General features: G+C 32.8%; 3 protein-coding genes across 6 annotated transcripts; 1 reads left to right on the top strand and 2 right to left on the bottom strand.

Annotated features, from left to right (window-relative positions):
• Positions 1-4184: 4184 nt before the first annotated feature.
• On the bottom strand, positions 4185-8004 carry LOC105648229 (S-adenosyl-L-methionine-dependent methyltransferases superfamily protein). Of its 2 annotated transcripts, none has more exons than XM_012234552.4 (2): positions 6308-8004; positions 4185-5184 (listed from the first exon to the last, which is right to left on the bottom strand). In XM_012234552.4, exon 1 carries the CDS (start codon positions 7958-7960, stop codon positions 6560-6562), a length of 1401 nt encoding a protein of 466 aa, XP_012089942.1. In that variant the 5' UTR covers positions 7961-8004; the 3' UTR covers positions 4185-5184; positions 6308-6559. The 2 variants fall into 2 exon arrangements, with proteins under 2 accessions (XP_012089942.1, XP_020541026.1); XM_020685367.3 differs by having other exon boundaries at positions 6749-8004.
• On the top strand, positions 4570-5992 carry LOC105649588 (WAT1-related protein At1g68170). The gene is made up of 4 exons (XM_012236281.4): positions 4570-4802; positions 5007-5165; positions 5444-5595; positions 5735-5992. Exons 1-4 carry the CDS (start codon positions 4632-4634, stop codon positions 5982-5984), a joined length of 732 nt encoding a protein of 243 aa, XP_012091671.3. The 5' UTR covers positions 4570-4631; the 3' UTR covers positions 5985-5992.
• Positions 8005-8968: 964 nt separating the features above from the next.
• OXA1 (inner membrane OXA1-like protein) lies at positions 8969-16166 on the bottom strand. 3 transcript variants are annotated; one of them, XM_037639109.2, is made up of 11 exons: positions 15989-16166; positions 14048-14185; positions 13286-13784; positions 12775-12865; positions 12173-12220; positions 11581-11639; positions 10685-10760; positions 10430-10561; positions 10168-10275; positions 9697-9751; positions 8969-9488 (listed from the first exon to the last, which is right to left on the bottom strand). In XM_037639109.2, exons 2-11 carry the CDS (start codon positions 14103-14105, stop codon positions 9220-9222), a joined length of 1395 nt encoding a protein of 464 aa, XP_037495037.1. In that variant the 5' UTR covers positions 14106-14185; positions 15989-16166; the 3' UTR covers positions 8969-9219. The 3 variants fall into 3 exon arrangements, with proteins under 3 accessions (XP_037495037.1, XP_037495039.1, XP_037495038.1); XM_037639111.2 differs by lacking the exon at positions 14048-14185 and having other exon boundaries at positions 15930-16166; XM_037639110.2 differs by lacking the exon at positions 14048-14185.
• Between the last annotated feature and the right edge of the window lie 3364 nt (positions 16167-19530).

Raw genomic sequence — 19530 nt, 5'->3', positions numbered from 1 at the left:
AGCTTGTGGAAGTTAGATGGCCCACCACGAATGTTATTGGATTTCGCTACATTCAGTGAACCGAGATAGGAATGTGATTGAGTATGGTTGTGTATAAAGTTGTTAAATCACATAGACGTCTATGATTGGTCCCTTTAAATGGAGTGCTCACGTGTCATCTTCTGGTAAGTACATCATTACAGAATTGCAGGTGAAAACAGACAATAGTTGACATGGATGTGACAAGGTGTTGTTTCTGGTTGTCAAATCTAAGAGGTAACAACTAGGATGGACACACGTTAGGTTCGAATTGGAATGACAGCCAAAATAGTAATGGATCAAAATCGAACGAAACGGCGGCGCATAGCATAGGAAATTTAAATTCCATGTTAACGTTTAAAAGAAAAAAGAAATCGAGATTTGATCCTACTCGAACCGGTAAATTTTTTAAATCAATATATTTTTTAAACACTTGACTTGACAATACATTTCTTAATTTGAAAAAAAAAAAATAAAACCATTTTAACTTATTTCATTTTTTAATTTTTATTATCAGACATAAGAGATTAATACAAATCGAGTAATAATTTATATATCTATATGAAAATTGAAATAAAAAATATTTAACGGATTTTTTCTGTTCAGTATTCTATTTTTTATATATATATAAATTTTTAATTTTTAATTTTTTTATATTTTAAAAAAAATATTAAGGTACTTTTTGCTTTTCTCTTTCTTTTTCATAATTTATCTCTCTATGGCTCTTTATTTATCTTTCAAATTTATGGGTCTTTTTGCTTTTGATGGAAAACTTCTGTTTGATAAGTGTTTTTAAGTAGAATTTTCTATTTTCTTCTGTGGGTGTATAGTAATTTTTCAGAACGAAAAGAAGCAAGGGCTTTCTGTTCAGTAATTAAAAATTTGGGATTTTCCATGTTGGTGTTGTTACTGCAATCGTCCTAATATAGCTTATAATCCTTTTCTCTTAACCTTAACTTCCCAATTAAAATAGACACTCAAAGTTACAATCAGTTTGTTTATAATTATCATGTCTGTTTTTCTTTTTTTGTGTGTTATTTTTGGACTCTGGTCCAACAATTAATGGTTGGACCTTCTTCAGGATAAGGAAGCATCCCTTCTGATCAGCAGAGATTGATTTTTCCTGGCAAGCAATTGGAAGATTGCCGAACTGTTGCTGATTATAACATTCAGAAGGAATCAACACTTCACCTGGTTCTGAGGCTTAGAGGAGGAACTAAGATCAAAGTAAGGACTCTCACTGGGGAAGAGCATCATCATAACGTCTTCAAAATTAAAAAAAGACACATTAATTACATTCAGTCACCATCCACAACTTCTATATATTAAGACACATCAGTCACCATTTACAATGATTGCTTTAATTTATTTGCCACGTCTGAAAAATTGGAAGTTAAAAAACTTTCTCCAATATTGTTGTCAGTTTAGTCCGTAGTCTGATGTGCCAAAAAAAAAAAAAAGACACACAATGTCATTGTCTATTTAGTTTGTGAGTCTGATGTGTCGAAAAAAAAAAAAAGAGACACTCAATTACGTTGTCTGTGAGTCTGATGTGTCGAAAAAAAAAAGACACTATTCATCACACTCTTTGTTTTTAGAGTGTCTGTTGGACAACATTACTAGGGATGACAATTTAACCCGAACCAGCAAGTATCGGATTCGATCAGTTCCGATTTTAGTGGGTTCGGATAGTGAATAAACGGGTTCAAATAGTATTTTTACTATACGTAGGGATTCGGATCAAGTTCAAGGATGCGGGTACCAGTTGCCTATTACCTATTTAATAAATATTCAAAAAAATATTTAAAATAATTATTTTTTAAATAAAAAATTATATATACACACATTTTAAATTATAATTAACTCTATAATTATTTAATATTTATATTACATTTTTTATTAAGCCAAAATAAATAAGTTTATAATTTTTCTTATTTTTATTTTAAAAAAATTAAAATAAAAAATATTTTTAATGCTAAACGGATTAAACAGGTTGGAATTTTTAAACAGGTAATTATAATTAGGTTTAAGATGGGTATGGGTAGTAAATATAAATTTTTAAATGGATTTGGAACGGGTTCAGATACCTAATTTGTAATCGGGTTCAAGTAGTTCATTTTAAATAGATATCCGACCCATTGTCATCCCTAAGCGTGACTCAACTTTTTATTCTTTTTATTCATTTTTTTCTTATTTTTTATTTTTCTTTATGCATTCTCTTTTATTTACGCACAAACTTTTTATTGTGGTGAAACTGATTTCTTTTTCATGCATTGAAGAGTCGTTTTTAAAATATAATATTTACAAATATACATTTAATTACATCGCCATCCATAACTTCTATTTACTAAGATACATCGCTCACAATCTACAGTTGACTAGGATTGAACAGGAGATGCTCTTTGCTGGCTATTTATGAAATACATGCACATAAAATTGCTTGCTGAAAGTAAAGTCTTGTTTGGATTCTCCAATTAGCTATATATACTATATCAAGAAATATACGTGGTATAATTAATAAACTGAACAGTCTGTACTAATCATGTTAAAGAGTTGACAATAGCATCACCAAAATGAAATTAATATTTAAAACTTTGCTATTTTTGGAAAATGTATCTAAAAATTATTTTTTTAATTTTTGGAACACTTAAAAAAATAGTCAATAGAAAATATTTTCCTTATCAAAAGAAAAATTAAATCATTTTAAAGGAAAAGACTTAATTTAAAAAAAATAATTTATTATAATCTTATAAATGTATGTTTATTAACCCATCAACCATCATATAGTTATCATTATCAATTATCACCAATCGACATCCACTGCTAACTGGTACATACCACAATTTATTTTTTTATGCATTTTTTATTTTTCAAAACTAAATTTTAATATTGCAATGTGCAACTAGTCAATAAAAAATAATTGTTTGAAAAACGTTTTCCTTATATTTTTTAAAATATACCATTTTGAAAGCAAAATCTTAATTAATTAATTAATTGGACTAGAAGATTTTGACATATACCAAAATAATATTTTCCACTATATAATTACTCTCATGAATTTTCTTCTATTTCTTTCTTCTTCTTAGTCTCCTAAATTTTGAGAAGGAAGAAGATGAGGCTTGTTTGTGAAATTTTGGATGGATTAAAGCCAGCAATATTAATGGTGGTTGTTCATATTGCATATAGTGGAGCTAATATATTGTATAAATTGGCTGCAAATGAAGGATTGAATTTGAGGATCATCATTGCCTACCGTTGGATTTTTTCATCTGCTCTTATAGTTCCTCTAGCTCTTATTCTCAACAGGTTTGTTTCCTGTTTATTTGTTCAATATGTATCATACTATGATGTTCCATGCAAAATAGAAACCGATTAGTTCCGAAGCATGTTAGGTAAAATTAACTATTTCAGTAATTGTTCAGTAATTATCAATTGTTTAATTAATATTTCATCAAACCTTGAAAAAAGTAACGTTCTACAATTTGCTTCCTCAAATCCTAAACCCTAATATAAATACTATGTTATCGAATAATATAAATAATAAAAATAGTGTTTTAATCTTAGTCAAAACGCTAAACTCTAAATGAGAAGTTCTTTCCGAACAAAACCCTAATAATTTAGATCGATTATTTTCAAATTCTAGTAATTTATGGAGTTTTTGACATGTTTTATACAGGAAGAGCAGACCCAAACTGACATGGCTGGTGATTTTCCAGGCTTTCCTTTGTGGATTATTTGGGTGAGATGAACTATATATATATATATATATATATATATATATATATATATATATATATATATATATATATATATATATATATATATATATATATATATATATAATTTACATGATCAACTTTTAGTTTAATTTTAAACACTTATTAAATAGTTGAAAAATGTAAAAATTATTGTTAAAAAATTTATTAACCACATATCAAATCAATATTTTGAATATAAAAATCAAAAAAAAAAAAAAAAAATCTTGCTAATGCAGAGAAATGTATATTGCTACCAGAATTTATAACATTAGGGGCACAATAAATTTCTCGTAAAATTTAAAATGCCACAAGACTTTACATAAAGTAAAAGAATGAAGTTAAATATTTTACGTTTTAATCACTAAATTTTGAATCCAATCAAATAGGAAAAGATATTGGAAATTAATATAAACCAAAAAATTAAAAATTCTATATAATAAGGATATTGAATAAGATGCTAAAAAATAAACCTCACAAAGCATGAAAATGTCTTTTCTTTTGTTTCAACTTTCACCTATACTTGTAGCACTAACACTTGTACTATAGAGGACTAGCAAGCCAGAATATGTATGTGGAAAGCATTGCCTTAACATCAGCAACATTTGTTGCTGCCATGTCCAATCTCCTTCCTGCTACAACATTGATATTGGCTCTCACTTTTAGGTAATATATATATATATTCTTATTTCAATTAAAACTCAAAATCAAACATTTTGTTGATTAATTGCTTAATTAATCTCTAAACCTTGGTCATATTGTTGTCACCAATTTTCCTTCAGATTGGAAAATTTGGAGCTAAAAACTAGAATAGGGCAGGCCAAGTTGATAGGAACATTAGTAGGAACAGGAGGGGCAATGGTGCTCTCTTTTTATAAAGGTCCAAGAATCAACCTTTGGTCAACAAATGTTCACCTTTCAAAGCACATTGAGCATCAAAATAGTCATACTTCTTCTGGCAATCATATTCTGGGCTCCTCTTTGGCATTGGGCAGTTGCATCTCTTATGCGTTGTGGTTGATAGTTCAGGTTTGCCTTTTTAAGTCATCAAAAACTAAAATTGGAATTAGATTACTTCTATCACTTCAGATGATAAACTCCAATGGAGAAATATGCTAAATTTGCAGTTCAAGCTCCAATATCACTAATCCCTAACATATCCATATCACTCTGTATTTTTTTTTTTTTTTCCAATCTGTAAAGGAAACCAATTTGTATTGTTTTCAATGGCAGACTAGGATGAGTAAGAGATACCCGTGTTATTACTCCAGCGCAGCTCTAATGTCCATGATGGCATCATTTCAGTGTGTCATTTTATCCCTTTGCATGGAAAGGAAATGGAGCCAATGGAAGTTGGGATGGAATCTCATGCTCCTTACAGTTGCTTATACGGTATGTCAATTCCTAATGCCTGTAAAATTCAGTTATGTCAGCAATTACATTATATGTCTAAATAGTTGCATAATATGTCTAAATAGTTGCATAATATGTCTAATAATTCAGTAGAATTCAGTCATGCATCTTACAACATGCAGAATCATGTTTACATTAAATTCAAATGCTTGGACTGACAACGCAACCGCCGAAATACTCTCTTCAACACATGATCTTTATCATAGTTTTATAAACTTGCTTGATAGTTGCTCATGTTACTGGACCTGGTTCCCTAGGGGATTGTGATCGCTGGACTTGTGGTGATCCTCATAGCTTGGTGCGTGCAAATGAGAGGGCCAGTGTTTGTGGCTAATTTTAACCCTCTCTCGCTTCTGCTCACGGCCATCATGGGATATTTGATGCTAGAAGAAAAGCTGCACCTAGGAAGGTATAATTGTTCATATTTTTTTCCCACAGTTACTAACTTATGGCACTAGATTCACCAAATAATCAAAGCTGAAGATAACAGATAATTCTAAGTGGATCTCTATTCATATCCATTTTGTGCACTTTCTTGCTCATGGCAGCATATTAGGGGCAGGGCTGATTGTGTGTGGATTATATATGGTGCTTTGGGGTAAGGGCAGGGAGATGAAGGAAAGATCTCAACTAGTGACAACAAAAAGTTCCCCTAAATCTGAAGTAGTTGCGGTTGTTACTGATGGTGATCAGCCAACATTAAATACTTTTTCAAATGAAGACCCATTGCCAAAGGAGCAGCGTGACCAAAATAAATTGGAGGAGAGTGAAAAACACAATAAAAATACTAACTTATAGCCTCAACATGCCGGATTTTGTCATTTATAAGAAATGCTGAAGTATATAGCGAGTGGCTGAGAGTCACTTCATTTAGTTTGGTCTCTAAGATAGATTGCTAGAATAAATCAACATCATGAAATTGCATCAGAGGTCTAAGATGTAAGCAAGTATTGCTAAAGTCCTATTCAATTCAAACAAGTTCTTTGAGCTAGCCTAGAATCCTAAATTCAATTTCTGCAGGAAAGAAAGGACACACACACACACACACACACACACACACACACACACAAGAAAAAGAAAAGCTATAAAAATATGTAGTCAAACCATACAGTGCATTTTACCTAATGCAGAGATGATCTAACAGAATTATAAAACGTGTAAGCTCAGTTGCTAAAAGATGGGTCTTCTTCGTAATGATAAAGAGGACTTCATAACTCACAAACCAGGCAGAAGCAATTTCTGGCCTCGTTAACCACCAAAGACCACATACAGGCAACCACTCTTTGTCCTTCATATTGATCAACTACGGAACCTGAAAGCCAATGGCTTTGGATAATAACTTCAAAATATAATTCATCAACCACCATAGACCACTATAGTTTCCTTATGGAATCCAAATATTTTCCTGAAATTACCTCCTTTAACTTCTCAAGAAAAATATTTTGGCCATCACTGACTAAAGACAACACGGGCGCCATTTTGGCAACAAGAACAAAATTTTCTCCATTTCCAACATCAATTTCATACAATTCACTAAAAATCTCTAGGAATTTATTTATTACCGTATCGTAGAATGATCTACTTGGAGGAATCACATTTATAATAAGAATTCCATAGTCAGAAAGAATAGATCTCGCAGCTGAAAGAATATGCCTCTGAATAAACTCCAATGGGGGAGAACTTATACCGCTCCGAACATCACAGCAATCCAAATCAACCATAATTACATCAAACTTAGCACCAAAACCAGTTGCACGTTTATAATCTTCCCTAACCTTATCAGAAACCAAATTTGAAGAAGTACCAGGACTAGCAAGTTTCTCTAAAAACTCTATTGCATCTCCAACAAAAACTTGAGTTTCCCAATCTTCCAATCCAAAATATTGCCCTGCCACCCTCAAAACCTCCTCATCCATTTCCACACCAAAAACTTCAAAACCCAATTGGGTTCTCAAACAACTGAGCAAAGCACCACCCCCAACTCCTAAACACAAAGCCTTAGGCTTAAACCCATTTAGAATCCTATCCTCAATAGGAGAACTAACCAAGGATAGACCAGCTACCATTGGTATCAAATATGGATGCACCAAAACTCCAATATCAGGCCTAAATTCCACTTCGCCACCAATTTTTATACAATCCAAAGCAAAACCTGTCTTAGGCACGATTGGGATCTCTGTTTGAATCAAGTTTGGCATCCTTTTAAACCTCAGTCTCCTCCTAAACTCTCGTTTTCTATTATTATCATCTAATTCACTGCCACTGTCAATCTCAACATCTTCGACAAGCATTTCACCAACCGAAACCCCAACACATTTTTCTAAAACCCCACTAGAAATCAAATTATCTTCATAATCTAAGACAGGTATGTCAAAATTCCTATTTTGAACAGAAACTTTAGGAGATAAAGCAATAAGGAGTGATTTTGAGCTATTTGCAAGGGTTTCGGCAAACTGCGTATCACTATCTTTCTTGTGGTAAATAAAGAGAGAATTAGGAGCATTGGCAGTGTTTTTGCCAATCAATATGAGGCGTGAGAATCCAGGAGAGGAAAGGAGAAGCTGGAGATGACCGGACTCGGTGGAAAAAATCCAATCAGATTCGCGACCTTGAGGGACAAAAAGAGCGGCGACTCGGGGTGACTCAGTTGGTTCAATAGGTGAATCGAGAACGGCAATTCGAAGGAGTTGGGTGGGAAGAGTTGGGTGGGGGATAGTGAAGGAGATGAAACGAGAGGGAAAGATGGTTTCGAAGGTTGAACTGTCAAGTGCCATGGTGCTTGTTTTTCGTTTTTCTTCTTGCCTTAGCGACTAATTGAACATTGGGTTATTAAAAAAAAATAAATACTATTTATTTATTACGAGTTATATAAATCTATTAAATTTTTTTAAAAATTAATAGTTCAAATATTTTAATTCCATCAACTTAAATAGTTCAAATTGTCCTTCTTTAAAATATTTAAATGGCTCGATTTTATTTGAACTGAGATAGAGCTCAAATAACTTAAATAATAAACGGAGTACTTAATTTAAATATTATAATATTCAATATATAAAATTTATATAATGTAAATATATATTATAATTGTTATTTAAATATTAATTTTCTGATTCAAACCCAACTCCAATTTATTTAAATTCAATCAAGTTTAATTTTAATATTGAATAAATAAATTTTAAATGGTAATCGAATTGAATTAAATCTAAGTTTAAATCTTTTTGATTTAAATCTTTCAAGCATTCAGTCGAGGTGAATTCAAAAATTTTCAATGAAGTTTCAGCACTTGAGTTAAGTTTTACCTCGGCATTAAAGGTTGTACATGATTGAGATTCAAAATTGTAAGTTCATTTTCAATATTATTAAAATAATACACCTATTGATGTCAAAGCAGAGATTGACCTTTCCCAGTAAAAAGTATGATAATTCATTTAAATAATTTACATATAACTCAAAAATATTAATTAAAAACATTATGTTACATAATCTTATTAATTTTCTCAAATATTAAAATAAGTAATAAATCATAGTATACCCAATTGCTCGAGGCTTAGCCTGAAAAAAATTCATCCGATAAGCTTAGCGGACGGATTCGATCTGCTTATCAAGCTTATTTAATAAATAAGTTGAGTTCTAACTCGAAAATGTAAAGGGGTTTTTTTTTCTAATTATAAATTTTAAAAGAGTCTACCTCGAGCTTAATGTTCAAATACAGGATCATAGCACCATTCCATATACAGTATGGGAAAGAAACCAATAACACTCCTCTATTGTACAACCAAGAATCAACGCAAAAGGAAATTTATTACCAGCACCAAAAAAACTACAAACATTTTGAACTTCAAGCAAAACTATTAGCAGTCAAATGATTATTCGAATAATGGGCTATCGGCCCTTGCTAATTTAATGTGAACTATACTCCCTTTGCTATTCCTTTTCTTGCAAAATAAAGAATATGACTAATACTAAATTAATTCATTGTAACAGTATTTAAACCTCATTTCTGGTTATCGCATTACAAAAATGGATTTATGTCTCACCTCTTCTTGTTTTTCTTCCTTCCCTTTACTTGTTTCTCTAAACTTTTAATCCTCTGACTAATTACTGAAGATGAAGATATTCTTTGATCCGAAATCATCTTGGATGATGATTCAACAGGTGATGAAGTAGCAACCTGCTGTTTTGCCGCCAGGGCTTGTTTGATTGCTGAAGAAAGACTGAAGGAAGACTGTGAAGCAGTGCCAGCTGGAGGAACAGGTATTTTAGGAATACCCAAGGTCTTCTTTACCCCAGGAACTTTAAGCACTACGAGTAATAATTGAACAATTACATGTGTTAGTGATAAACTCAAAAGTGTAACTTTGACAATTCAACAATTAGGCATTTAACTTTGATAGTCCAAGAGATGAAGAGAATGAAAAGCCAATAACTTATTGACAATAAAATTCTCACATTCCTAGAAATGCAATTGCAAACTTTGATCGCTCATAAACTAGAAATTGTGAGGACTCACCTAGGCCGTAAAACAGCGAGAATAAGTTGGAAGTGATCCAATAACAAAATATAGCCTGCAAAAATGTGGAAGTGGACTGAATTACTGACCTACATTCCAAGTGGGTATATAAAAGTTTATATGAAGCTACTCTATTACTCTTTTTTGTTAGATCCAATGATATTTCAATGATAAACAATAAACAACTGAAAGTAGAAACAGAAGGTTTCAGGAAGGAGAAGAGAGGTGGAAGGATGACCTAAATTTAAGTTCCCTTATGAATTCTCTCACATTTCATATTCTAAGCACTAGAGTGAAAATTTTCCAACATATTCAGTAGGAGAAGGGTAAAATTTTACATGGAAGGGAGCATTTGGTATTGCAAAGTGATAAGCTTTCTATATGAATAATTCAAAGGAAGCAGACATTGTGATTCAGTGAGATAACAGGGAAGATTTTAAACCTTAAACACACAAGTGATTGCAAGATTACCTTGGGGAAACTCATGGTAAGCGGAATTGAAACAGCAGCCAGGACCCTAGATACATTTTTCATCGTGCCAGCAGCAGGATTTCCTTCCATGCCTTCTTGCATGTTGCACTGAGAGAATGGATACAAGTAGTCGATAAAACAATTGACTCACAAAGTGGCACAGGAATAACATTGAGCAAAACAAGAAGACTATAATGAATTCAAACCAGAAAGAAGTAAACTCTTGTCCAGTTTGACTTGATTCGACAAAACAAGGGCCTACCTCCACAGTTATCCAGAAAGTTAAGGCTGTCAAAATTGGAAAGATGTATAGACTATCTGGAGTTGTTAAATCAACAAACCAAAATGCTCCACCAGTTTTAAAGGAAGGCACTTTTTCTACCATGTTTGAAATCTGAAAAAGTAAATCATCATAGAGGAATTTAAATGTCAAGCTCAATCTAATATTTTAATACCAATATTTCTTAGTTTGAAGCAAATATTCAATATGACAATCTATAAGAAAAAGACATCTTACCGCCAGGAAAAAAGAGATAAAGACAGGACCTTGAATAAAGAGCCCCTTCAGTGGAGTAAAAGGACTCACACCATATCTGCAATTTGCAAATCAAAATGAGCTAAAAATTCTCGAATCAAAAAGCCGCACAAATGGTGACAAACCTAGGATTACAGACTTTATTAACTATTAACAATCACAATTATAATCCTTGTTATTAACATATTACTTTAAAAGGCACAAATGACCCTCTAGAAAAGTTGAAAACCCATTGGACTTGGTTTTGTCCTATAAAATTTCTCGATGAGAGTTTTCATCGTCAAGCCAAGCACAAATTCATTCATGAAATATGACTACACTACTGTGTATATGCATCTCTATACGAATCAAGTTTATCTAAAATTAAGGAAGTAGCAAAGATATTGCTTCACAAATATCTTATATAAACCTTGCATGTAAAGTAAATAATTACTTAAAGAGTAAAAATTCTATCTGAATGAAGCAAGCTCCAACAGAGAAATCTAATCTAATAATCTACTTTAATTTGCAAGTAATGATTAATCAAACACTATGCCTTAAATCAACTAAGCTCACTAGTAAAGCTTAAATTAGTACCGGTTCTGAAATCATTAAATCAATTTTTATTTCATAATGTACGCTTCTTGTTTTAAGAATTGTCTTCATTCTGAAACACCAGTTGAAACCAACAAACTCCTATTAAATGGATTTAATTCCCAAAAGGATATGGCATTTTATTAAAACACTAATAAGACTTAAATTTTATACAACTCAAATCTACCAGCACTTGAAGATTTTAGCACGCATTGAACATGAACAGGAAATAATTGAAGTTACAAAAATGGATCAAACTTAATTGCAATTGATTTCCTTTAAAAGTAGAAGGAAACATTGCTTACTCATTGAAGAGCAACTTCATTTGTTTTTGGCCTTCTGCCACCGTAGCAGGGTCCATACCCTGAGAGAGAGAGAGAGAGAGAGAGAGAGAGATAGAATTGACATGATTAAAAGAAGCATTTCCCAAAAACATTTTTTCAGATACCATTTTATGCAAGAACTTCAAGGTGAACAGAGGTCAATAGCACATAGTTAACAATGTACAAGCAAAATTTCATAGATTGTATTCTCTATTTAAAGAATGATGATCCCAATTCAGAAATATTATGAGATAAACAACCACCAGATTATAAAATTTCCAAGCTTCACATGATAGGGTTGATCTGTGAGAAGCTATCTCAAGTTGTACTCAAGTGCCCAGGAAAAACCCTACCAAAGTCATTATATCTATGCATCTTAGTGTGCATATGTATGTTTACCAATCTAAAATGGACTGCTGAAGAAAACAAGAAAAGTAAAACAAAAGGTTCAAAAACCCACATCCAAACAAGGAGAAAAGATGTCTAGTTCCAGTAAACATGAATCAAAGATATGTCTAGGACTTCAAACATTTATAAGATGATAAGATAATCAGAGAAGAAGCAAATAACATACTTTATCTTGCATCTGTTGCTTAATCTCCTCCAAGCGTGGCCTCATCAGCTGCAGAACATACACAATTGCTTAAATATAAGGGGCAGAGGAAAAGCAACAATTTTGTGAAGCAATTAAGATCATATGCTGGCAAGAACTGAAGCGCATAATAATGAGAGTACACTGGCTGCAATTCATATTGTGCTTATCTGCACACTAGTATACTAATCACAGCATGGTAAATTTCACATCTCTGACACCACTAGAGCAAACAATTATTAAACTAAAGTCAAAAGATAGAAAAACAGGATGAATATATTTTCCCACCAAGAAAGATGTAAGTAAAAACAAAAAGGAAAAGTTTATATATCTCAAGTTTACCAGATCAGAATAGAAAAACAATATAAAAAGACAAATAAAATATAAAAATAATCAAAATAAAGAAGCAGCAAGCATCAAATTAATTAGCCAAAATCACGGGCCATAAAAATATAAGTTTCAAATAAACAACAAAGTTATTACTCTTTGTAAGGGAATAAAGTTGTCCGTAAATACCAGTCAACAATGTTAACTGAATGAGGCAGAGGAAAAAGGCAAATGCAGCAGCAAGTAAAGCAACATACAGTTAGTTTCGATGTAGCTTTTAGTTGATTTATCAGAAGTGGAACTGTTGCCCCTCGAATCAAAAGAGTAGTTAAAATTATTGAAGCCCACCTGAAAGAAGTAAAGAGGAAAGAAAACAATATCGTATTATAACATATATCACACATCACTAAAAAATTTGAGGTAGTGTGATCCAAGAAATAATGAATTACACATATTGTCTTCAAAATGCTCAAAAAGTTAAAGCAAACAGTGTACAGCACCTTCATAATCACCACACGACGAGCAGATGCACAAAATGGTAATGTTTCCCTTATTTAAACCATTGTCATACATGAAACAGATGGGAATTTTGAGGCAGATTGAGTGGAACTAAACTGAGTAATTCTTCTTAGTTTTAGTTATTGAAGACATCTATACCAAAAAGTTCAAAGATTTCTAACGGTTCATGCAATTAGCAGTTATTAGCTCAACATTACTTAATAATTAATTTGAAATCTGTACAAGTAAATATCAGAAACAGATACTTACCAATTAAAACCAGTAAAAGAATGCACATTATCAATAACATGCTGAAGGATTGCAACAGGGAAAAAAGAATCAGCAGCAGCAACTGCAACTTCATTCACTGCAGGGTTGGCCACAGCTTGAACAGTGGTGTCTGTAAGAACATCAGCAACATCACTCATCAGCTCAAGTTTCTCTGACCCTTCACCAATTGTCGTTGACATATACCGGAGAAACGATGCCCCAATGCTTGGTGAGAGAGAAAACTCAGAGCATCTTCTTCTTTCTTGAGAGAAACCACTGTATTTGGATGAATTATTGATAAACCCACTTGCAAATCCCCTCTGCTGCAATGAACTACTACTCATCCCTCTCAGAGGCAATGGACCTTCATCAATGGAGTTGCGTTTGCGATCATCATCATGATGAAGAATATAACTAAACGAAAATTGACATTGTCGTCTGACAAGATTTGCTCTAGTAGAGAGGCTACGTATGTAAGCCGCCATGTAATATAATTCCTCTAATAACAAAGACAAGTGTATAACAATATTAGAAATTGAAAGATTCAAACATCAATCAAATTGCACAAGTTCAAAATCATTTGACAATATTGCGAATAAACTTTGAAGTCAGTTAGTGAAATTATGAATTTTTTTCTGTTATATTGTTTCTTTAATTCAGGTTCCTTCTGAATCAGTGAATATATCAGATATACATATTCCTAAACTATCCAACAGCTACAGCTTCCAAATTATAAACCCAGATGGGAAATGTGAAAAATACCTCTAGAGAGATGTTTAACTATCCCAACTCCAATTCTTGAGATTCTAGAAAATAACATAGTAATTAAAGGCGCAACGCACACTGAGGCGCAAAGGGCTGCTGGAGCCTAGGTGCTAGCCTCCAGGCGAAGGCGCGCGCCTGAGTGAAGAGAGGCGCAAAAAATAAAAGAATAAAATACATAAATCTGAAAATATATTTAAGATATCAATCCAAAAAAAAAAAAAAAAAAAAAAAAAAAAAAAAAAAAAAAAAAAAAAGTAGAAAACATGGAAAGAAACACACGTAAATCAGAAAAAAAATGGCAACATGACAAGTTATATTTTACGATGTTAAAGTTAAGACACAAAAGCATATAATCAAAAAAATGAAAAAAAAAGAAAAGAAATAGAAAGCAAATATAGGAAGAAAAATTGAAACAGTTATATCTGGATGGAATGGGGCTAAAGACTAGATTGTAAGAGGTGAGTGCTAGACGAAGGAGTGGAGGTTGGATCACATAGCACATCACTGGTTTTTGTGCTGCATTTTATTTCTTTTATATTTATTTATGTTGTGGAAGCTGATGTTGGCTAGATAGCTTTATATTGAAAAAAACCCTAGGTGACTTGTTCTGGAAAACAAAATATAGAAAGGCGCCCGTTTCTCGAGCCTTAGGCACAAAAAAGGCGCACGCCTCTACCCAAACGCGATAGCCTGAGTGAAGTCGCCCGCCTCAGGACTGTTGAGGCACGCCTTTTAATAACTATGGGAACTAAAATGATTGTACCACCTCAATGGCTCCTATATTCCAGAAAAAACAAAGGGAATGACAGGAAGCACATATTACATCTTGAAAATAGCATTCAAATTTCAACGACAAAAAATATATGTAAAAAAGAAAAAAAACACAAATTTCCTGAACTCTAATGAACAAACTGTGAGAACTAAAAAACAACCAAAAGCACATTGAGGATGGATTAATAACATTCCAGTTTATAAAACCATATAGCTATCAGCTCAATGTATGCTAGATTAAGTTGCAGCTTAATAATCTCATAGCAATAGTCAAGATCCCACTACTGGCACTTGCGAAATTACAAAACATTAAAAAAAAAAAAAAAAAAAAAAAAGCAAAAAGGGGAGTAAAACCCAAAAGCTAGTTCAAATTAGTAATGTTTGACGCCACCAAAGATGGAGCAGAAGTGATAATTCAATAAAGAAAAAGAATAGCTGAAGGATAAACCTTTTATTATTATTTAGATTCAATAAATCATCAATACAAGGTTTTGAAGAGGTTTCTTTATATGAATGTGTCAAAGTTTCAAATTTGAGCAGAAACCAACGAAGCATCAAATCTCATTGGGAAAGGCAAACCTTCTCCATGATACACATCAAAAGTTTCCTTTTTTAAGGCAAAATGGTCGAGCTCAGGACGATCGTAACCAATGTCATTAACCAGTACTTCTATGAATGATAGAGCAAAAGATTGGCTAAATAGAGTTGATTTCCTAATTACTCGTACCACAGAGATCCTGCACTGCTTATAATTTCAAATTAGATAACTCAATACTATGTGAGATCATTAGGGTTCAGCTATGGAGAGGTCATAATCAAAGCATTCTTCATTTTATCTTCAACGTAACATTATTTGGCATTACAACTTCAAAACCTATTCTTTAATGTTATAATGAATATACCAAGCCCAGCAAATTCATAACCACAACAACAGAATCATAAAACAGAACTGTTGCAAGAAACCCTTTTCATGTTTCAACCAAGACTGATAAAAAAAAAAAAGGATAAACCTCTATTCAAAATCTCAAAAATCAATCTGATTACAAAACTAAGGGAAAAGGATAAAGACACTATGATGTTTAACAGAAAGAAGAACAAGAAATTGCACCTGTTCTGGGTGAAGCAGTTGCCCAAACCAAAGAGAACAGCCAAAAACTAAAATGATACCTGATTTAGGAAATTAGGTTAACGAAAGGGATGAAGCCCAGGCTGCTGATGGTGAACGCGTTTCCGTTTCGTTTCTTTTCTTTCGTCGCCTGCAGGGACTTATTTTATTTTTTCTTTTCTTTTGTCGTTCGGCTTCATTTGGGTGCCAAAGAAGGATCTAAACCCTTCGCAGAAGAAGGGATAAAAAAATTCTATATAGAAAAAAGGATAAAAAAACTTCATACATGAGAACGGATAAAAAAATTTTAATTAAGGAGACAAAGCAATAATAAAAAAAAATAAATTTATTAAAAGAAAATAGAGTTAAGTTTATTAAAAATGAATAAAAAATTAGGAGCGAGAAAAAAAAAAAAAGAAAAGTAAAGGCTATCGCTTATTAACAAACACAGAGCCAATCGAATTCTAACATATTAAATAAAATTAAAGAGAAAAACCCTAAACTAGCCCGTTTTAGAATTTTTTTTCGTTATTGTACTTAATTGCATATTATATTCAATCGAATTTTAATATTTAATAAATTAATTAACTTTACGATAGAAAGCATGAATTTTTTATTTTATGCAATGACAATGTTTTTGTTATTGTAGTTAGAAAATGATACTTTAGCATAAAATCAATTATAAAACCAATAATTAGAATCATTGATCATCAATCACTCATGCTATTTAGCTTGTTTATCTAGCACCTCTTTAGTAAGTTCGTTGAAAATTTTGAGCTTGAAATATAAATTATTTATTATAATATAAGAAGCACCATTTAATATAATAAGCTACTAATGATTCGTTAGTGACTTACATTGAGCGGATATCCAGTAAATGAAAAATAGGCATTAATTATTATAATTTAATTATAACGATTTATTTTCATTTTTCAATAAATTCTCATCACTTATATTTATTTTATATATGATATTTTTATGATTTTTATGTTTTAATTGGATCATAAAGTGAATTTTGAATTTTCTAGCTATATAATTGTTAATAATGCTTACATCTTTCAAAATTTTAATTATAAATAATAATGATACTTGGCAGTTATATTTTATTAATCATAACGTTATCGAGTATCCTTTACTTATAATAATTTTTATTTTTTCAATATTTGCAATGGATAACGATGATAATAAAATCAAATTTACAAACTAACAGTGATAATAAAATTGATAGTAATAACAAAAAATAAATTATATTCTCTGATTTGTTTAATGAGAGTTTTTGAGATGAAGAATATGAGAATTGTTTTTTGAATTAAGCGTTTAACCTTTTATATAGTGGGAAGAAAGGTAGGGTTACCAAAATATCCCCTCAATTGAGGGTTTTTAGGGATACGGGATAAACAGTTACCGGATATGATTTTATTAATTAGATTTATAGTTTGCATTTTGAACATTATATCATATTTATTATATTTTATTATCAGGAGTCCCCAAAAAAGGTTTGGTCATTTATGTCCAAGTGTGTTTGTTTATTGCAAATTGTTTGTATATGTATCAACTTAAGTCCGTTTGTTAAAGAGCTTTTTTGGAGCTCGACCAGGACTGCTTAAGTCCGTATGTCATGGAGTTTTTTGGAGCTTGGCCAAGACTACTTAAGTCCGTACATCAGAGAAATTATTTTAAAGCTCGGCCAGGACTACTTAAGTTTGTAAGTCAGAAGCTTGGCCAATATTGCTTAAGTACGTGCGTCAGAGAGCTTGTTTTGAAGTTCGGCTAGAACTGCTTAAGTCCGTAAGTCAGAGAGATTGTTTTGAAGCTCGGCCAGGATTGCTTAAGTCCTTGCGTTAGAGAGCTTGTTTTGAAGCTCCGCCTGGACTGCTTAAGTTTGTACGTCAAGGAGCTTTTGAAGCTCGTCTAGGATTGCTTAAGTCCATATGTCATGGAGCTTTTTGGAGCTCAGCCATGACTGCTTTAGTCCGTGCATCAGGGAGCTTATTTTAAAGCTCGGCCAGTGCTGCTTAAGTCCTCACATCAGGGAGCTTGTTTTGAATCTCGTGTTAGGACTACTTAAGTCTGTGCATCGGGGAGCTTGTTCTGGAGCTCGGCCATGACTGCTTAAGTCCGGTGATCAAAGTAAGATAAAGGATTTTTTTATATAAACCTCAAGAAAAACTTACCATATATAGTCATTTCTACACCCTAGATCGGTAGACCCTTTCGATTTCCCCTAATACTACTCTAGTTCGCCTTTTTGCAAAATACGTTCTAACTCTCTTTTAAGTTGCCAGCAAGCTTCAATGTCATGCCCAATGTCTCTATAGAACTTACAATATCGGCTCCTGTCTCTATATTCGGTGGTATCTTCTTTCAATTTCTTGGGAAAGGTTTTATGTACTTTATTACCTTGCACTGATATCCATGCTAATATCTCACCACTTGATTTATTGAGGGCTGGGTGAACTCCTTTTCTTTAGTGAACTTGATCTCTTTGTGATAATGGGCTTTGATTGGGTAGCTTGTTTTTGGGTGTGTGATGGGCGACCTTCCCCTTGTTGGAGATGAGTATCGACTTCCACTATATCTATCATTTCGGGTTGAGCTTTTTTGCCATGCGAGGTAGGCTTTATCAAGCTTTGTGTACTTATGAGCTCTGGCCATTAGTCCTGCAAAAGATAGAGGAAGGTAAATTTTTATACTTTCAAAAAGTTTTTTATACTTACAGGTCTTTGCCATGGCGTTGATGGCGACTTCTCATTCAAGTTCTCCATCTGCATTGCAAATCTTTGAAACTTTACTATGTATTGCCTAAGTGATTCTCTTTCTTCTTGCTTCAGGTCAATAAGGTCGGAGGAGATTTCCCTTAGAGGGATGCTAGTGATGAAACGAGCTTTGAATAATGTCGATATTGAGAAAAGGATTGGATGGAACCAGTCTTTAGTGTCTGATACCACTATTGGGTGGCACCTTTAAGTGTAACTGGGAAGACCTTGCACATGAAGTTTTTTGAACTGGTCTGCAAATATGTAAGTGTTCAGAATGTAGCTAAGTTATTGTGGTGATCGATACTGCCATCATAAGTTTGGAAGATCACCATCTTGAACTTCGGTAGGAAACCCGAGCTTAATATGTTCAGAGATAAGGGTGAATCATCTCTGAGTCCGAAACTTCCAATCTCTCCGTGCTTCTTACATTCTCTAAAAATTTCTTTAACAATATTGCAAAGATCGGTGTTGTTCGCTACAGATTGGGCGAGCTCCCTACTGTCATGCATATAAGAGCTTCAAACTCGTCCTCCGGTAGCTCAGTTAGAGGTTCGTCCTGGAAAGACATATGGTTCTTTTGTCTCTCAGATCTATTAGAGAGACTTGGGTGCTGCTGATCATTATCAACATGTCTGCCTTTGCTGTTCGGGAATTAATGTTCATTCTCCTACTAAGGTTTGGCTAACAAGTGCCCAAGTACAGAGGTGAACTGCTCATAAGCTCGAGTTAGGGCGGCTGCCACTTGAGGATTGGTCATCAGAGGAAGTGGCATTGACACTTGATTATTAGGTCTCTCTTGAGCCGTTGGACATGGTAGATAAAAGGTTTTTTTCAGGTCTGAAAGA

The sequence above is a fragment of the Jatropha curcas genome, chromosome 6 (assembly GCF_041381405.1).
Source record: "Jatropha curcas cultivar XTBG-Jc1 chromosome 6, XTBG_Jcur_1.0, whole genome shotgun sequence".
Taxonomy (NCBI): domain Eukaryota; kingdom Viridiplantae; phylum Streptophyta; class Magnoliopsida; order Malpighiales; family Euphorbiaceae; genus Jatropha; species Jatropha curcas.
Note: the sequence above shows the minus strand (reverse complement) of the source record. Positions and strands in the feature narration are given on the sequence as shown.

Excerpts from the sequence above, each read along its gene's own strand:
- LOC105649588 (XM_012236281.4), top strand. The coding sequence starts at position 4,632 with ATGGTGCTCTCTTTTTATAAAGGTCCAAGAATCAACCTTTGGTCAACA. Across the intron at positions 4,803-5,006 it reads CGTTGTGGTTGATAGTTCAG|ACTAGGATGAGTAAGAGATA; the intron begins GTTTGCCTTTTT and ends TTTCAATGGCAG. Across the intron at positions 5,596-5,734 it reads GAAAAGCTGCACCTAGGAAG|CATATTAGGGGCAGGGCTGA; the intron begins GTATAATTGTTC and ends TGCTCATGGCAG.
- LOC105648229 (XM_012234552.4), bottom strand. The coding sequence starts at position 7,960 with ATGGCACTTGACAGTTCAACCTTCGAAACCATCTTTCCCTCTCGTTTC.
- OXA1 (XM_037639109.2), bottom strand. The coding sequence starts at position 14,105 with ATGTTATTTTCTAGAATCTCAAGAATTGGAGTTGGGATAGTTAAACAT. Across the intron at positions 10,761-11,580 it reads ATGAAGTTGCTCTTCAATGA|ATATGGTGTGAGTCCTTTTA; the intron begins GTAAGCAATGTT and ends TGCAAATTGCAG. Across the intron at positions 10,276-10,429 it reads CTTTCTGGATAACTGTGGAG|TGCAACATGCAAGAAGGCAT; the intron begins GTAGGCCCTTGT and ends CCATTCTCTCAG.